This window comes from Oncorhynchus masou, chromosome 31 (assembly GCF_036934945.1).
Source record: "Oncorhynchus masou masou isolate Uvic2021 chromosome 31, UVic_Omas_1.1, whole genome shotgun sequence".
NCBI lineage: Eukaryota > Metazoa > Chordata > Actinopteri > Salmoniformes > Salmonidae > Oncorhynchus > Oncorhynchus masou.
The window spans coordinates 415,475-431,762 of NC_088242.1; the positions used below are offsets into that span (position 1 = coordinate 415,475).

The following is a 16,288-nucleotide window of genomic DNA, read 5'->3' on the forward strand; positions in this document are numbered from 1 at the left end:
AAACTATATTGAAACCAGTTAATCTTCATGTATGATTTCTGACATTACTGTCTTCTCTTGGTCTAAATCACTAACACACGTTATCCTGAGGTTTTCCTATACCTGTTGATATGTCTCCTAAATCACTACCACTCTGGTCAGTTTAACGTGTGTATGTGCTATACCTGTTGATATGTCTCCTAAATCACTACCACTCTGGTCAGTTTAATGTGTGTATGTGCTATACCTGTTGATATGTCTCCTAAATCACTACCACTCTGGTCAGTTTAATGTGTGTATGTGCTATACCTGTTGATATGTCTCCTAAATCACTACCACTCTGGTCAGTTTAATGTGTGTATGTGCTATACCTGTTGATATGTCTCCTAAATCACTACCACTCTGGTCAGTTTATGTGCTATACCTGTTGATATGTCTCCTATATGTGCTATACCTGTTGATATGTCTCCTAAATCACTACCACTCTGGTCAGTTTAATGTGTGTATGTGCTATACCTGTTGATATGTCTCCTAAATCACTACCACTCTGGTCAGTTTAATGTGTGTATGTGCTATACCTGTTGATATGTCTCCTAAATCACTACCACTCTGGTCAGTTTAATGTGTGTATGTGCTATACCTGTTGATATGTCTCCTAAATCACTACCACTCTGGTCAGTTTAATGTGTGTATGTGCTATACCTGTTGATATGTCTCCTAAATCACTACCACTCTGGTCAGTTTAATGTGTGTATGTGCTATACCTGTTGATATGTCTCCTAAATCACTACCACTCTGGTCAGTTTAATGTGTGTATGTGCTATACCTGTTGATATGTCTCCTAAATCACTACCACTCTGGTCAGTTTAATGTGTGTATGTGCTATACCTGTTGATATGTGCACTACCACTCTGGTCAGTTTAACGTGTGTATGATACCTGTTGATATGTCTCCTAAATCACTACCACTCTGGTCAGTTTAATGTGTGTATGTGCTATACCTGTTGATATGTCTCCTAAATCACTACCACTCTGGTCAGTTTAACGTGTGTATGTCCTATACCTGTTTGATTTTGTTTAATAGATTAAATTGTGAAGCCTAGGTCAATAGATTAAATACAGTAGCCTCATTCAATAAATCAAATCCTGTAGCCTGGTTCAATAGATTAAATACAGTAGTGTAGCCTAGTTCAATATATTAAATACAGTAGCCTAGTTCAATATATTAAATACAGTAGCCTAATTCAATATATTAAATACAGTAGCCTAGTTCAATAGATTAAATACAGTAGCCTTGTTCAATAGATTAAATACAGTAGCCTTGTTCAAAATATAATGTAGCCTAGTTCAATAAATCAAATCCTGTAGTCTAGTTCAATATATTAAATACAGTAGCCTAGTTCAATAGATTATATACAGTAGCCTAGTTCAATAGATTAAATACAGTAGCCTTGTTCAATAGATTAAATACAGTAGCCTTGTTCAAAAGATTAAATAGAGTAGCCAAATTCAATAGATTAAATACAGTAGCCTTGTTCAATAGATTGAATACAGTAGCCTTGTTCAATAGATTAAATACAGTAGCCTTGTTCAAAAGATTAAATAGAGTAGCCAAATTCAATAGATTAAATTCAGTAGCCTAGTTCAATAGATTGAATACAGTAGCCTAGTTCAGTAGATTAAATACAGTAGTGTAGCCTAGTTCAATAGATTAAATACAGTAGCCTAGTTCAATAGATTAAATACAGTAGTATAGCCTAGTACAATAGATTGAATACAGTAGCCTAGTTCAATATATTAAATACAGTAGCCTAGTTCAATAGATTAAATACCGTAGCCTAGTTCAATAGATTAAATACAGTAGCCTCGTTCAATAGATAATGTAGCCTAGTTCAATAAATAAAATCCTGTAGTCTAGTTCAATAGATTAAATACAGTAGCCTAGTTCAATAGATTGAATACAGTAGCCTAGTTCAGTAGATTAAATACAGTAGTGTAGCCTAGTTCAATAGATTAAATACAGTAGCCTAGTTCAATAGATTAAATACAGTAGCCTAGTTCAATATATTAAATACAGTAGCCTTGTTCAATAGATTAAATACAGTAGCCTAGTTCAATAGATTGTATAGTGTTGCTGTACTCTGTAGTAATACTAGTGTCTCTGTAGTAATACTAGTGGCTGTCTGTAGTAGTACTAGTGGCTGTCTGTAGTAGTACTAGTGGCTGTCTGTAGTAGTACTAGTGGTTGTCTGTAGTAATACTAGTGTCTCTGTAGTAATACTAGTGTCTCTGTAGTAATACTAATGTCTCTGTAGTAATACTTGTGTCTCTGTAGTAATACTTGTGTCTCTCTGTAGTAATACTCGTGTCTCTGTAGTAATACTCGTGTCTCTGTAGTAATACTAGTGTCTCTGTAGTAATACTAGTGTCTCTGTAGTAATACTAGTGTCTCTGTAGTAATACTCGTGTCTCTGTAGTAATACTTGTGTCTCTCTGTAGTAATTCTTGTGTCTCTCTGTAGTAATACTCATGTCTCTCTGTAGTAATACTCGTGTCTCTGTAGTAATACTCGTGTCTCTGTAGTAATACTCGTGTCTCTGTAGTAATACTAGTGTCTCTGTAGTAATACTAGTGTCTCTGTAGTAATACTAGTGTCTCTGTAGTAATACTAGTGTCTCTGTAGTAATACTAGTGTCTCTGTAGTAATACTAGTGTCTCTGTAGTAATACTAGTGTCTCTGTAGTAATACTTGTGTCTCTGTAGTAATACTAGTGTCTCTATAGTAATACTCGTGTCTCTGTAGTAATACTATTGTCTCTGTAGTAATACTCATCTCGGTCTCCTCTCTCTAGTTTCTCTGCGGTGGATGAAGTTGCCTCCAGTGAGAACAGGTGGTAGGGAACATGCCAGGGATGTCCCCTACATGCGTTACGGTCACACAGCCGTGCTGCTGGACGATACCATCTACATCTGGGGGGGTCGTAACGACACAGAGGGGGCCTGCAACGTCCTCTATGCCTTTGACATCAGTAAGTACACTTCAACGATTGCTTCATCTATCAGCCTTCGTTGATGGTGACAACATCGGGATGTCACAAATTATGGTTTGGCGTATTTGAACTTGACTCCACCGCTGGTGTCTGGCAGCACACAACAGTGCAGCGCAGTGAGCACACAGCAGGGCGACATGCCAAGTGGCCTATCCCCTGTTTGCCATAGCAAAAATGTTAAATACATGTGTAACAAGACTTACAGTGCATTCAGAGAGTATTCAAACCCTTTTTTCCACATTTTGTTAAGTTACAGCCTTATTCTAAAATTGATTAAAAAAATAGAAATCCTCAGCAATCTACACACAATACCCCATAATGACAAAGCGAAAACAGGTTTTTCAAAATATTAGCTAATTTATACAAAAAAACAAAACAAAACAGAAATACCTTATTTACTTAAGTATTCAGACCGTTTGCTATGAGACTCGAAATGGAGCTCAGTTGCATCCTGTTTCCATTTATCATCCTTTACGATGTTTCTACAACTTGATTGGACTCCACCTGTGGTAAATTAAATTGATTGGACATAATTTGGAAAGACACACACCTGTCTATATTAGAGGTCGACCGATATGATTTTTCGTCAATACCAATATCAATTATTGGAGGACCAAGAATAGCCGATACGATTAATCGGCCAATTTTTGTGTGTGTATGTATGTATGTATGTATGTATGTATGTATGTATGTATGTATGTATGTATGTATGTATGTATGTATGTATGTATGTATGTATGTATGTATGTATGTATGTATGTATATATATGTATGTATGTATGTATGTATGTTATATATATATAACTCCAAGTCAATCACACTTCTGTGAAATCAAACTGTCCACTTAGGAAGCAACACTGATTGACTGCAGGTGGGGACCACAGACCCCTTCTCAGTTCCTATGCTTCCTGGCTGATGTTTTGGTCACTTTTGAATGCTGGCGGTGCTTTCACTCTAGTGGTAGCATGAGACGGAGTCTACAACCCACACAAGTGGCTCAGGTAGTGCAGCTCATCCAGGATGGCACATCAATGCGAGCTGTGGCAAGAAGGTTTGCTCTGTCAGCGTAGTGTCCAGAGCATGGAGGCGCTACCAGGAGACAGGCCAGTACATCAGGAGACATGGAGGAGGCTGTAGGAGGGCAACAACCCAGCAGCAGGACCGCTACCTCCGCCTTTGTGCAAGGAGGAGCAGGAGGAGCACTGCCAGAGCCCTGCAAAATGACCTCCAGCAGGCCACAAATGTGCATGCGTCTGCTCAAACGGTCAGAAACAAACTCCATGAGGGTGGTATGAGGGCCCGACGTCCACAAGTGGGGGTTGTGCTTACAGCCCAACACCGTGCAGGACGTTTGGCATTTGCCAGAGAACACCAAGATTGGCAAATTCGCCACTGGCGCCCTGTGCTCTTCACAGATGAAAGCAGATTCACACTGAGCACGTGACCGAGTCTGGAGACGCCGTGGAGAACGTTCTGCTGCCTGCAACATCCTCCAGCATGACCGGTTTGGCGGTGGGTCAGTCATGGTGTGGGGTGGCATTTCTTTGGGGGGCCGAACAGCCCTCCATGTGCTCGCCAGAGGTAGCCTGACTGCCATTAGGTACCGAGATGAGATCCTCAGACCCCTTGTGAGACCATATGCTGGTGCGGTTCCTCCTAATGCAAGACAATGCTAGACCTCATGTGGCTGGAGTGTGTCAGCAGTTCCTGCAAGGTGAAAGCATTGATGCTATGGACTGGCCCGCCCGTTCCCCAGACGTGAATCCAATTGAGCACATCTGGGACATCATGTCTCGCTCCATCCACCAACGCCACGTTGCACCACAGACTGTCCATGAGTTGGCGGATGCTTTAGTCCAGGTCTGGGAGGAGATCCCTCAGGAGACCATCCACCACCTCATCAGGAGCATGCCCAGGCATTGTAGGGAGGTCATACAGGCACGTGGAGGGCTACGTGGACACACTACTGAGCCTCATTTTGACTTGTTTTAAGGACAGTTCATCAAAGTTGGATCAGCCTGTAGTGTGGTTTTCCACTTTAATTTTGAGTGTCACTCCAAATCCAGTCCTCCATGGGTTGATAAATTTGATTTCCATTGATGATTTTTGTGTGATTTTGTTGTCAGCACATTCAACTATGTAAATAAAAAAGTATTTAATAAGAATAGTTCATTCATTCAGATCTAGGATGTGTTATTTTAGTGTTCCCTTTATTCTTTTGAGCAGTCTGTATATATATATATTTATATATATTTGTAATAATGACAATTACAACAATACTGAATGAACAATGACCACTTTTATTTGAACTTTATATAATACATGAATAAATAATGAAACGTGTTCAATTTGGTTTAAACAGTGTAAAAACACAGTGTTGAAAAAGTAAAGGGGACTGAATATTTTCAGAATGCGCTGTATGTCACGCATCACTACTTCACATCTGAACTTATTTTTTTTATTTGATGCTAATGCATTTTTGGGCAGAAATGGCTTTTGGAACATGTGATTTTTCATGTGCCTTAACAAACTTGTATGCCATCTGTAAGTATGAATACAATTGTTAAATGACAAGTCTAGTTAGTTTAGCCACGGAAAAAGACATGATACTTCCCGCTAGCCATGATTGGCTAGCGGGAAGGGCTGGACATGCCTAGAGATAAGTTTGGATTGGTCTGTCATGTAGCAAGATTCTGTCTATAACATGAGCTGCTCAGTGTGTGTAGGTAGTTCTGATTGGCCTGCCATGTAGCAAGGTTCTGTCTATAACATGAGCTGCTCAGTATGTGTAGGTAGTTCTGATTGGCCTGCCATGTAGCAAGGTTCTGTCTATAACATGAGCTGCTCAGTATGTGTAGGTAGTTCTGATTGGCCTGCCATGTAGCAAGGTTCTGTCTATAACATGAGCTGCTCAGTGTGTGTAGGTAGTTCTGATTGGCCTGCCATGTAGCAAGGTTCTGTCTATAACATGAGCTGCTCAGTATGTGTAGGTAGTTCTGATTGGCCTGCCATGTAGCAAGGTTCTGTCTATAACATGAGCTGCTCAGTGTGTGTAGGTAGTTCTGATTGGCCTGCCATGTAGCAAGGTTCTGTCTATAACATGAGCTGCTCAGTATGTGTAGGTAATCCTTGCAACTTCAGCTTTTTTGGAAGATGCGTGTCATGGAGAACTGTAATAGTGCTCTCAACATCGCTGCCCTGAGTTTAACATGTCGACAAAGATCAGCGGGTTAAAGTTGTTATTGACTGACTCCTTTCTGGAGGACGATCGTGCCACTCTCTTGGACTCTGAAAATGAATCAGATGATGAAATCCATGATTTAGGTAAAAACATTTTCATTGAACCAGACATTGTAGAGTCTTCTGGTGACCGTGATGGAATAGAGACGGCGATCAACAGTGTTGTTGTCAAGGAAGAAGTTGACCGATTTGTTGTTGTTGAAATCCATGGAATGACCGGTGGGAGCAGAGTATGACTTTGGAGCCAGAAAGAGAACATAGAAGGATAATGTATAAAACATTTGTCTCTGCTTTGCATCTTTAAACTAACGGCATCCATGTGTATGGGTAAGGGTCTAGCTACATTTTCACATATAATACGTTTCTAATGTTGTCAGAAAGTTGTTTTCATTGTGTGTTAAAGCGTATTGTTAGCTGGCTTGCTCATGCTAATGTTACGTGTGTCACTAGCTAATGATCTGTGTAGTAATATTATTTGTTTTCCAGAAATCTGTTTGCATTGCTAGTTGTAGCCTAATGTTATCTAGCTGGCTAACATTGAACCTAGTTGGTTAGCGTAAGCAACCTGCAGATTCATGCCTGGTGGCTAGCTATGACAATCTGTTTGCATTGCTAGTTATAGACAAAGAGCTCTCCAGTATTTTTTAAATTTATTTTACCTTTATTTTACTAGGCAAGTCAGTTAAGAACAAATTCTTATTTTCAATGACGGCCTAGGAACAGTGGGTTAACTGCCTGTTCAGGGGCAGAACATACCTTATCAGCTCGGGGATTTGAACTTGCAACCTTACGGTTACTAGTCCAATGCTCTAACAACTAGGCTACCCTGCCGCCCCAGTAGGTGTGCCAAAATATTCAAGGGCCATTTCTCCAAAATGGGGTTACAAGTTTATTAACTTTCAAAGCAGAATTACTTTCCCAATGCTCCTCAACTACATGATATACAGTGCATTCGCAAAGTATTCAGACCCCTTTACTTTTTACACATGTTGTCACGTTACAGGCTTATTCTAAAATGGATTAAAAAATGTTTACCCCTCATCAATCTACGCCCCCATAATTTTTTTATTTTTTTATTTACCTTTATTTAACTAGGCAAGTCAGTTAAGAACAAATTCTTATTTTCAATAACGGCCTAGGAACAGTGGGTTAACTGCCTGTTCAGGGGCAGAACGACAGATTTGTACCTTGTCAGCTCAGGGATTTGAACATGCAACCTACCGGTTACTAGACCAACGTTCTAAACACTAGGCTACCCTGCCGCTCCATCACAATACCCCATAATGACATCACAATACCCCATAATGACAAAGGATGGATAAAAAATAAATCACATTTACATAAGTATTCAGACCCTTTAATCAGTACTTTGGATTGGGAGCGTTGCTGCACAGCTATTTTCAAGTCTCTCCAGAGATGTTCTATTGGGTTCAAGTCCAGGCCAATCTGGGTTTCATCAGACCAGAGAATGTCTGAGAGTCCTTTAGGTGCCTTTTGGCAAACCGCAAGGGGGCGGTCATGTGCCTTTTTGTTGAGGAGTGGCATCCGTCTAGCATAAACATATAGGCCTGATTGGTGGAGTGATGCAGAGATGGTTGTCACCTCCCTGACCAAGGTCCTTCTCCCCCTGATTGCTTCTGACTTCTTCAATTTAAGAATGATGGAGGCCACTATATTCTTGGGGACCTTGAATGCTGCAGAATTCTTTTGGTTCTCTTCCCCAGATCTGTGCCTCAGCACAATCCCGCCTTGGAGCTCTACGGACAATTCCTTTGACTTCATAGCTTGGGTTTTGCTCTGACATGCACTGTCAACATTTACATTTGAGTCATTTAGCAGACACTCTTATCCAGAGTGACTTGCAGTAGTGAGTGCATACATTTGAATACTTTTTTCGTACTGGTCCCCTGTGGGAATCAAACCCACAACCTTGGTGCTGCAAGCGCCATGCTCTACACCGGATTGTGGGACCTTCTATAGACAGGTGTGTGCCTTTCCAAATCATGTCCAATCAATTGAATTTACCACTGGTGGACTCCAATCAAGTTGTGGAAATATGTCAAGGATGATTAATAGAAACAGGATTCACCTGAGCTCAATTTCGAGACTTCTAGCAAAGGGTCTGAATACTTATGTAAATACGGTATTTCTGTTTTCATTTTTAATAACACTGTAAAACTTGGCTATTGTGTGTAGCTTGAGAAAAACAAATAATAGAATCCATTTCAGATTAATGCTGTTATGTAACAATGTTTAAAACAGTATCTGAATGCTTTCTGAATGCACCATTTTATAGCTCTGAATCTACTTTTCTCCAATGTAAAAAAAACACAATTTCCAATGTTGCTACATAAGGCCGAATTGAGGTGGTGGTCACATATAAAGTCTATTATGGCCGAGTAAACTTTTTTAAAGAATGTCTTTGGTGGGGTAATTGGTTTACCGAGAATAAATATAAACCCTTTAGGAGCCATGCCATTCTGAAGAGGTTTAGTCTACCTGTAAGGTTATTGGGAAGATTGTTCCATTTGAAATAGATCTTCTTTCATATTGTTCAGTAAGTCATCTTTATATATTTGTTGTTTAAACATCCTCAGTATTTGATATGTTTTTCTGTCCACTTAAAGGATTGTTGTAGATCATTAATATTATTAGAGTTATTTGTATTTTTCCTATCCTGAGATTCTGAAAATATTTTTAGCAATGGAGGGGCATTGAGTTTTTAATATTGGTCAGGAGATCATCTGCAAATCAGTTTAGTTTATATTCATGTTTACCAGTACTGATACCTGTTACGTTTGGGTCCTGGTACAATTGCCAGTGCAAACAGGAGGGGGGAGAGAGGACTCTTGTTTTTTCTAAAGCAATTTCATCAGATAATGTATTATTTGTGTATATTTTTGATTTAGGATATTTGTATAATATTTTTATTACATTTATTTTTTCAGCGGGAAAGTTGAACGCTTCCAAAGTTTTGAATGGAAAAGACCTTTTCGGCATCAACAGCCATTATTGATAAATCATGTTATTGTATTTGTTTGTGTCTATTTTTAATGAACCCTGTTTGATTGATATTTATCAAGTCAGATAAGACTTTTGCCATTCTATTGTTTATCAGCTTTATTATTTTATTGTAATTTATTAAATGTATGTCTTTACAGTGTGCTGTTTATTCTCTATATTCTGTCACTCAGAGCACTTTCTGTTGGTGTAATTAAGCATGATACTGGAGAATGATCTGATATTACTATCGGTGTCATTAAGCATGGTACTGGAGAATGATCTGATATCACAATATCATGATTTTTTTTAACTCAGTAAATTGTTGTGCATTTTTCGAGGAAAGAAAATGTAGTCAAATCTTGAATAGCTTTTCTTCCTTTGAGAGAAAAAAAGGAGTAGTCTTTTGTAGTTGGGAATAGTAATCTCCAGGTGTCCTGGAAATTATTTGAGAGATTACTCCTTGAATTTGCCTTTTTTATTGCTACGTCTGTCAATCTTATCGATTTTGTATGATTTTGGTCACATAAGATAATAGTTCCTGCCTGGATTTAATCAAATATAGCTTAAATTCTATACAAAAAAAACAAAACATATTTGCCTCTCGGGGATATACAGTGTATTTTTCACCATGTATGGTATAATTCAACATCAGAAAACGGCCTTCTTGGTTCATGTGCTGGGATATAAGAGAACATGGTGTATTGTTATTTATCATGCCTACACCACTGCTGTTACTACAGTAGGTAGCAGTAGAGGCCTCTCCAACCCAGCTCCTCTTTAAATGTTACATGTATCCTTTTTTAAATGTAACTCAGGAAAACCACATCTACTGACAATTCTTCGAAAACCATATGCTTTTTTACCCCAACATGAAGCCTGTGAACATTCCATGTATTTTGTTGGTCTTTACTTGTATAAAGTCAGTTAACCTTGTCTCTCCCATCTATCATCGAAAAACCAGATAACATTTTAGCAGAGGGTGGTGGACATTCCATGGAATGGGAGAGTCATGGTATGAATACGTAGTTATTGTATTCATCAGATCAAAATGTATTAGTTTACAGTGAAATGCTTACTTACGAGCCCCTAACCCACAATGCAGTTAAAAAAAAAATATGAGTAAGAATAAGAAATAAAAGTAACAAGTAATTAAAGAGCAGCAGTAAAATAACAATAGCGAGGCTATATACAGGGGGGGGGTACCGGTACAGAGTCAATGTGGAGGCTATATACAGGGGGTACTGGTACAGAGTCAATGTGGAGGCCATATACAGGGGGTACCGGTACAGAGTCAATGTGGAGGCTATATACAGGGTGTACCGGTACAGAGTCAATGTGGAGACGATATACAGGGGGTACTGGTACAGAGTCAATGTGGAGGCTATATACAGGGGGTACCGGTACAGAGTCAATGTGGAGGCTATATACAGGGTGTACCGGTACAGAGTCAATGTGGAGGCTATATACAGGGGGTACCAGTACAGAGTCAATGTGGAGGCTATATACAGGGGGTACTATATACAGGGGGTACCGGTCAGAGTCAGGGGGAGGCTATATACCCAGTACAGAGTCAATGTGGAGGCCATATACAGGGGGTACCGGTACAGAGTCAATGTGGAGGCTATATACAGGGGGTAATATGTACATGTAGGTAGAGTTATTAAAGTGACTATAACAACAGAGAGTAGCAGCAGTATAAAACAGCGGGGGGACAATGCAAATAGTCTGGGTAGCCATTTGATTAGATGTTCAGGAGTCTTATGGCTTGGGGGTAGAAGTTGTTTAGAAGCCTCTTGGACCTTGACATGACGCTCCGGTACCTCTTGCGGTAGCAGAGAGAACAGTCTATGACTAGGGTGGCTGAAGTGTGACAATTTTTAGGGCCTTCCTCTGACATTGCCTTGTGTAGAGGACCTGGATGGCAGGAAGCATGGCCCCGGTGATGTACTGGGCCATATGCACTACCCTCTGTAGTGCCTTGCAGTCGGAGGCCGAGCAGTTGCCATACCAGGTGGTGATGCAACCCATCAGGATGCTTTCGATTGTGCAGCTGTGAAACCTTTTTAGGATCTGAGGACCCATGCCAAATATTTTCAGTTTCCTGAGGGGGAATAAGTTTTGTCGTGCCCTCTTCACAACTCTCTTGGTGTGTTTGGACCATTCTAGTTTGTTGTTGATGTGGACGCCAAGGAACTTGAAGCTCTCCACCTCTTCCACTACAGCCTAGTCGATGAGAACGGGGACATGCTTGGTCCTCCTTTTCCTGTATTCCACAATCATCTCCTTTGTCTTGATCAGGTTGAGGGAGAGGTTCTTGTCCTGGCACCACACGGCCAGGTCTCTGACCTCCTCCCTATAGGCTGTCTCATCGTTGTCGATTGTTGTTGTGTCATTGGCAAACTTAATGATGGGGTTAAAGTCGTGCCTGGCCATGCAGTCATGAGTGAACAGGAGGTGCAGGAAAGGATTGAGCATGAACCCTGAGGGACCCCCGTGTTGAGGATCAGCGTGGCGGATGTGTTGTTTCCAACCCTTATCACCTGGGGGCAGACCGTCAGGAAGTCCAGGATCCAGTTGCAGAGGGAGGTGTTTAGTCCCAGGGTCCTTAACCTATTGATGTGCTTTGAGGGCACTATGGTGTTGAATGCTGATCTGTAGTCAATGAACAGCATTCTCACAAAGGTATCCCTTTTGTCAAGGTGGGATAGGAAAGTGTGGAGTGCAATAGAGATTACATCATCTGTGGATCTGTTGGGGCGGTATGCAAATTGGAGTGGGTCTTGGGTTTCTGGGATAATGGTGTTGATGTGAGCCATGACTAGCTGTTCAAAGCACTTTATGGCTACAGACGTGAGTGCTACGGGTCGGTAGACATTTAGGTACGCTACCTTAGTGTTCTTGGGCACAGGGACTATGGTGGTCTGCTTAAAACATGTTGGTATTGCAGACTCGGACAGGGAGAGGTTTAAAATGCCAGTGAAGACACTTGCCAGTTGGTCAGCACATACTCTGAGTACACGTCCTGGTAATTTGTCTGGCCTTGCGGCCTTGTGAATGCTGATCTGTTTAAAGGTCTTACTCACATCGGCTGCAGAGAGAGTGATCACACAGTCTTCCGGGACAGCTGGTGCTCTCATGCATGTTTCAGTGTTATTAGTCTCGAAGCGACTCCCCATCCCGCATGAGGGGCGTAATCATCGACTGACACTAATTAGCAATACGCAACGGACATAAATATTCCTAGAAAATATTCCTATTCATGAAAATCACAAGTGAAATATATTGAGACACAGTTTAGCCTTGTGTTAATCACCCTGTCATCTCAGATTTTCAAAATATGCTATACAGCCGACGCTAGACAAGCATTTGTGTAAGTTTATCGATAGCCTAGCATAGCATTTTGTCCAGCAGCAGCAGGTAACTTGGTCACGGAAATCAGAAAAGCAATCAAATTAAATCGTTTACCTTTGATGAGCTTCGGATGTTTTCACTCACAAGACTCCCAGTTAGATAGCCAGTGTTCCTTTTTCCCCAAAATATTATTTTTTTAGGCGAAATAGCTCCGTTTGTTCTTCACGTTTGGCTGAGAAATCGCCTGGAAATTGCAGTCACAAAAACGCAGAATAATATTCCAAATTAGCGCCATAATATCAACAGAAACATGGCAAATGTTGTTTATAATCAATCCTCAAGGTGTTTTTCAAATATTTATTCGATAATATATCCACCGGGACAATTGGTTTTTCAGTAGGACCAATTGGAGTAATGGCTACCTCTGTATTTTATGCGAGAATCACTCTGGGAGCCATCAGGTGACCAGTTGCGCAATGTAGCCGCTTACGGGTATTCTTCAACATAAATGCGTAAAACTACGTCCCAATGCTGTAGACACCTTGGGGAATACGGAGAAAAAGTAATCTGGTTGATAGCCCATTCACTGCTCAATAGGGACGCATTGGAACGCAGTGCTTTCAAAACATGAGGCACTTCCGGATTGGATTTTTCTCAGGCTTTCGCCTGCAATATCAGTTCTGTTATACTCACAGACAATATTTTTACAGTTTTGGAAACTTTAGAGTGTTTTCTATCCTAAGCTGTCAATTATATGCATATTCTAGCATCTTCTCCTGGCAAAATATCCCATTTACTACGGGAACGTTAGTTTTCCAAAAATGAAAATACTGCCCCCTAGTCACAAAAGGTTTAAAGCAAAAAAAAGGATTCTGCCATTCCGTGGTGAGTAATCGCAGTCTGATGCCCAGAAGTTATTTTCGGTCTTAAGAGACATTAGCAGCAACATTATGTACAAAAAAGTTTTAAAATATGTTACAAACAACGCAAAGAAACTAACAAAGAACTGTGGTCAGTTTGTATTATTTGTAAATTAAATGTAAGTGTTGTGGCTGGTGAGGTTCTACTTGGGGAGAGTGAGTCCACCTAGAGACCGAAGTGAGATGAGTTGAGGCACCACACATACTTCAGGGAGTATTTATAAGTGTTTGTTAATGTCCTTTAATTGTGAAGTGGGCGATCAGTCATAAGGTCCTGCAGCAGCACTTTCAATAAGCAGGAACAAAAAATATAATTATAAATGAAGAGTCGATGTCGGAGGTTTCACACAAACAACTTTATTTTGAATAGCTTACGTATTGTGCATTTATAGATGTCAACAACAATCAGATGAAACAGTGTTATTTAGCTTATAACACTTGAATGAACATTGACTTAGTCTTAAAACGAATAGGCCTTTTATCCTTAAGCTATGCCTTATCGCTGTCGAACTGTCAGAATCCTAACTGTACAATCAGATAAAACAAATTATTATTTATAACATTCTTTATAACAAGGAATATAACCCCTGGAGTAGTGAACTCAGCAGGATGACAGACCCTATTAACCTTTTTGCAGTCCGTATCATTGTTCTAGCAGGCTATACCAGATGTACCAAACAGGCCGTATCATTGTTCTAGGAGGCTATACCAGATGTACCAAACAGGCCGTATCATTGTTCTAGGAGGCTATACCAGATGTACCAAACAGGCCGTATCATTGTTCTAGGCTAGATGTACTCATTGTTCTATATACCAGATGTACCAAACAGGCCGTATCATTGTTCTAGGAGGCTACACCAGATGTACCAAACAGGCCGTATCATTGTTCTAGGAGGCTATACCAGATGTACCAAACAGGCCTTATCATTGTTCTAGGAGGCTACACCAGATGTACCAAACAGGCCGTATCATTGTTCTAGGAGGCTACACCAGATGTACCAAACAGGCCGTATCATTGTTCTAAACAGATGTACCAAACAGGCCGTATCATTGTTCTAGGAGGCTACACCAGATGTACCAAACAGGCCGTATCATTGTTCTAGGAGGCTACACCAGATGTACCAAACAGGCCGTATCATTGTTCTAGGAACCAGATGTACCAAACAGGCCGTATCATTGTTCTAGGAGGCTACACCAGATGTACCAAACAGGCCGTATCATTGTTCTAGGAGGCTACACCAGATGTACCAAACAGGCCGTATCATTGTTCTAGGAGGCTACACCAGATGTACCAGATCATTGTTCTAGGACCAAACAAACAGGCCGTATCATTGTTCTAGGAGGCTACACCAGATGTACCAAACAGGCCGTATCATTGTTCTAGGAGGCTACACCAGATGTACCAAACAGGCCGTATCATTGTTCTAGGAGGCTACACCAGATGTACCAAACAGGCCTTATCATTGTTCTAGGAGGCTACACCAGATGTACCAAACAGGCCTTATCATTGTTCTAGGAGGCTACACCAGATGTACCAAACAGGCCGTATCATTGTTCTAGGAGGCTACACCAGATGTACCAAACAGGCCGTATCATTGTTCTAGGAGGCTACACCAGATGTACCAAACAGGCCGTATCATTGTTCTAGGAGGCTACACCAGATGTACCAAACAGGCCGTATCATTGTTCTAGATGTACCAAACAGGCCGTAGGCTATGCCAAACAGGCCGTTCTAGGAGGCTCCAGATGTACCAAACAGGCCGTGTTCTAGGAGGCTATATCATTGTTCTAGGAGGCTACACCAGATGTACCAAACAGGCCGTACCAAATGTACAAACAGGCCGTATCATTGTTCTAGGAGGCTACACCAGATGTACCAAACAGGCCTTATCATTGTTCTAGGAGGCTACACCAGATGTACCAAACAGGCCTTATCATTGTTCTAGGAGGCTACACCAGATGTACCAAACAGGCCTTATCATTGTTCTAGGAGGCTTGTACCAAACAGGCCTTATCATTGTTCTAGGAGGCCTTATCATTGTTCTAGGAGGCTACACCAGATGTACCAAACAGGCCTTATCATTGTTCTAGGAGGCTGCACCAGATGTACCAAACAGGCCTTATCATTGTTCTAGGAGGTTGCACCAGATGTACCGAACAGGCTTTATAATTGTTCTAGGAGGCTACACTTTGGGTCAGTTTGTCTTGTAAGTGAAGATGCATTTTATGAAGAATAAAGCAGTCTAGTTTCCAGTGGAGCTCCAACGTCTGTCTGTATGTCTGTCTGTAATGATGTGTTTCTCTGTGTGAGGTTAACGTGTCTGTTTTGAACTTTAGACAACCACCGGTGGTTCACCCCTAAGATTTCTGGGACAGTTCCGGGGGCGAGGGATGGCCACTCTGCCTGCATCCTGGGGAAGGCCATGTACATCTTTGGAGGATACGAGCAGCTGGTGAGTCCTGACCTCTAACCCTGACCCCTTTGTCCTGCTGAAGGCCATGCACTTCTTTGGAGGGTACGAGCAGCTGGTATTAGTGCTGAGCAATTAACCAACATTTTGGTTATTTTTCCTTTTTAAACAACTAATTGATCCATGTCAGTTCAATTATTTGAATTCCATTTCATAGAGTTTTTTTCTGTGAGCTTTGTGCTGTAGCAATAAATCAGATCAAGCCTGAACTGTGCGATGTTGTAGTTTATATAATATTCTACAAACTGTAGTTTAGCGCAGAAAACGTAGGAATT

At 40.9% G+C, this 16,288-nt stretch overlaps 1 protein-coding gene across 10 annotated transcripts in view; it reads left to right on the top strand.

The window, feature by feature from the left end:
• The window catches only part of LOC135523341 (kelch domain-containing protein 3-like), a 154,592-nt gene that overhangs the window by 12,870 nt on the left and 125,434 nt on the right, over positions 1–16,288 (top strand). For all 10 annotated transcript variants that reach the window (XM_064949951.1, XM_064949959.1, XM_064949960.1 and 7 more), the window contains 2 exons: positions 2,831–3,007; positions 15,880–15,995. In XM_064949951.1, coding sequence (XP_064806023.1) covers positions 2,831–3,007; positions 15,880–15,995 — 293 coding nt within the window. The remainder of the gene's footprint in view (positions 1–2,830; positions 3,008–15,879; positions 15,996–16,288) is intronic.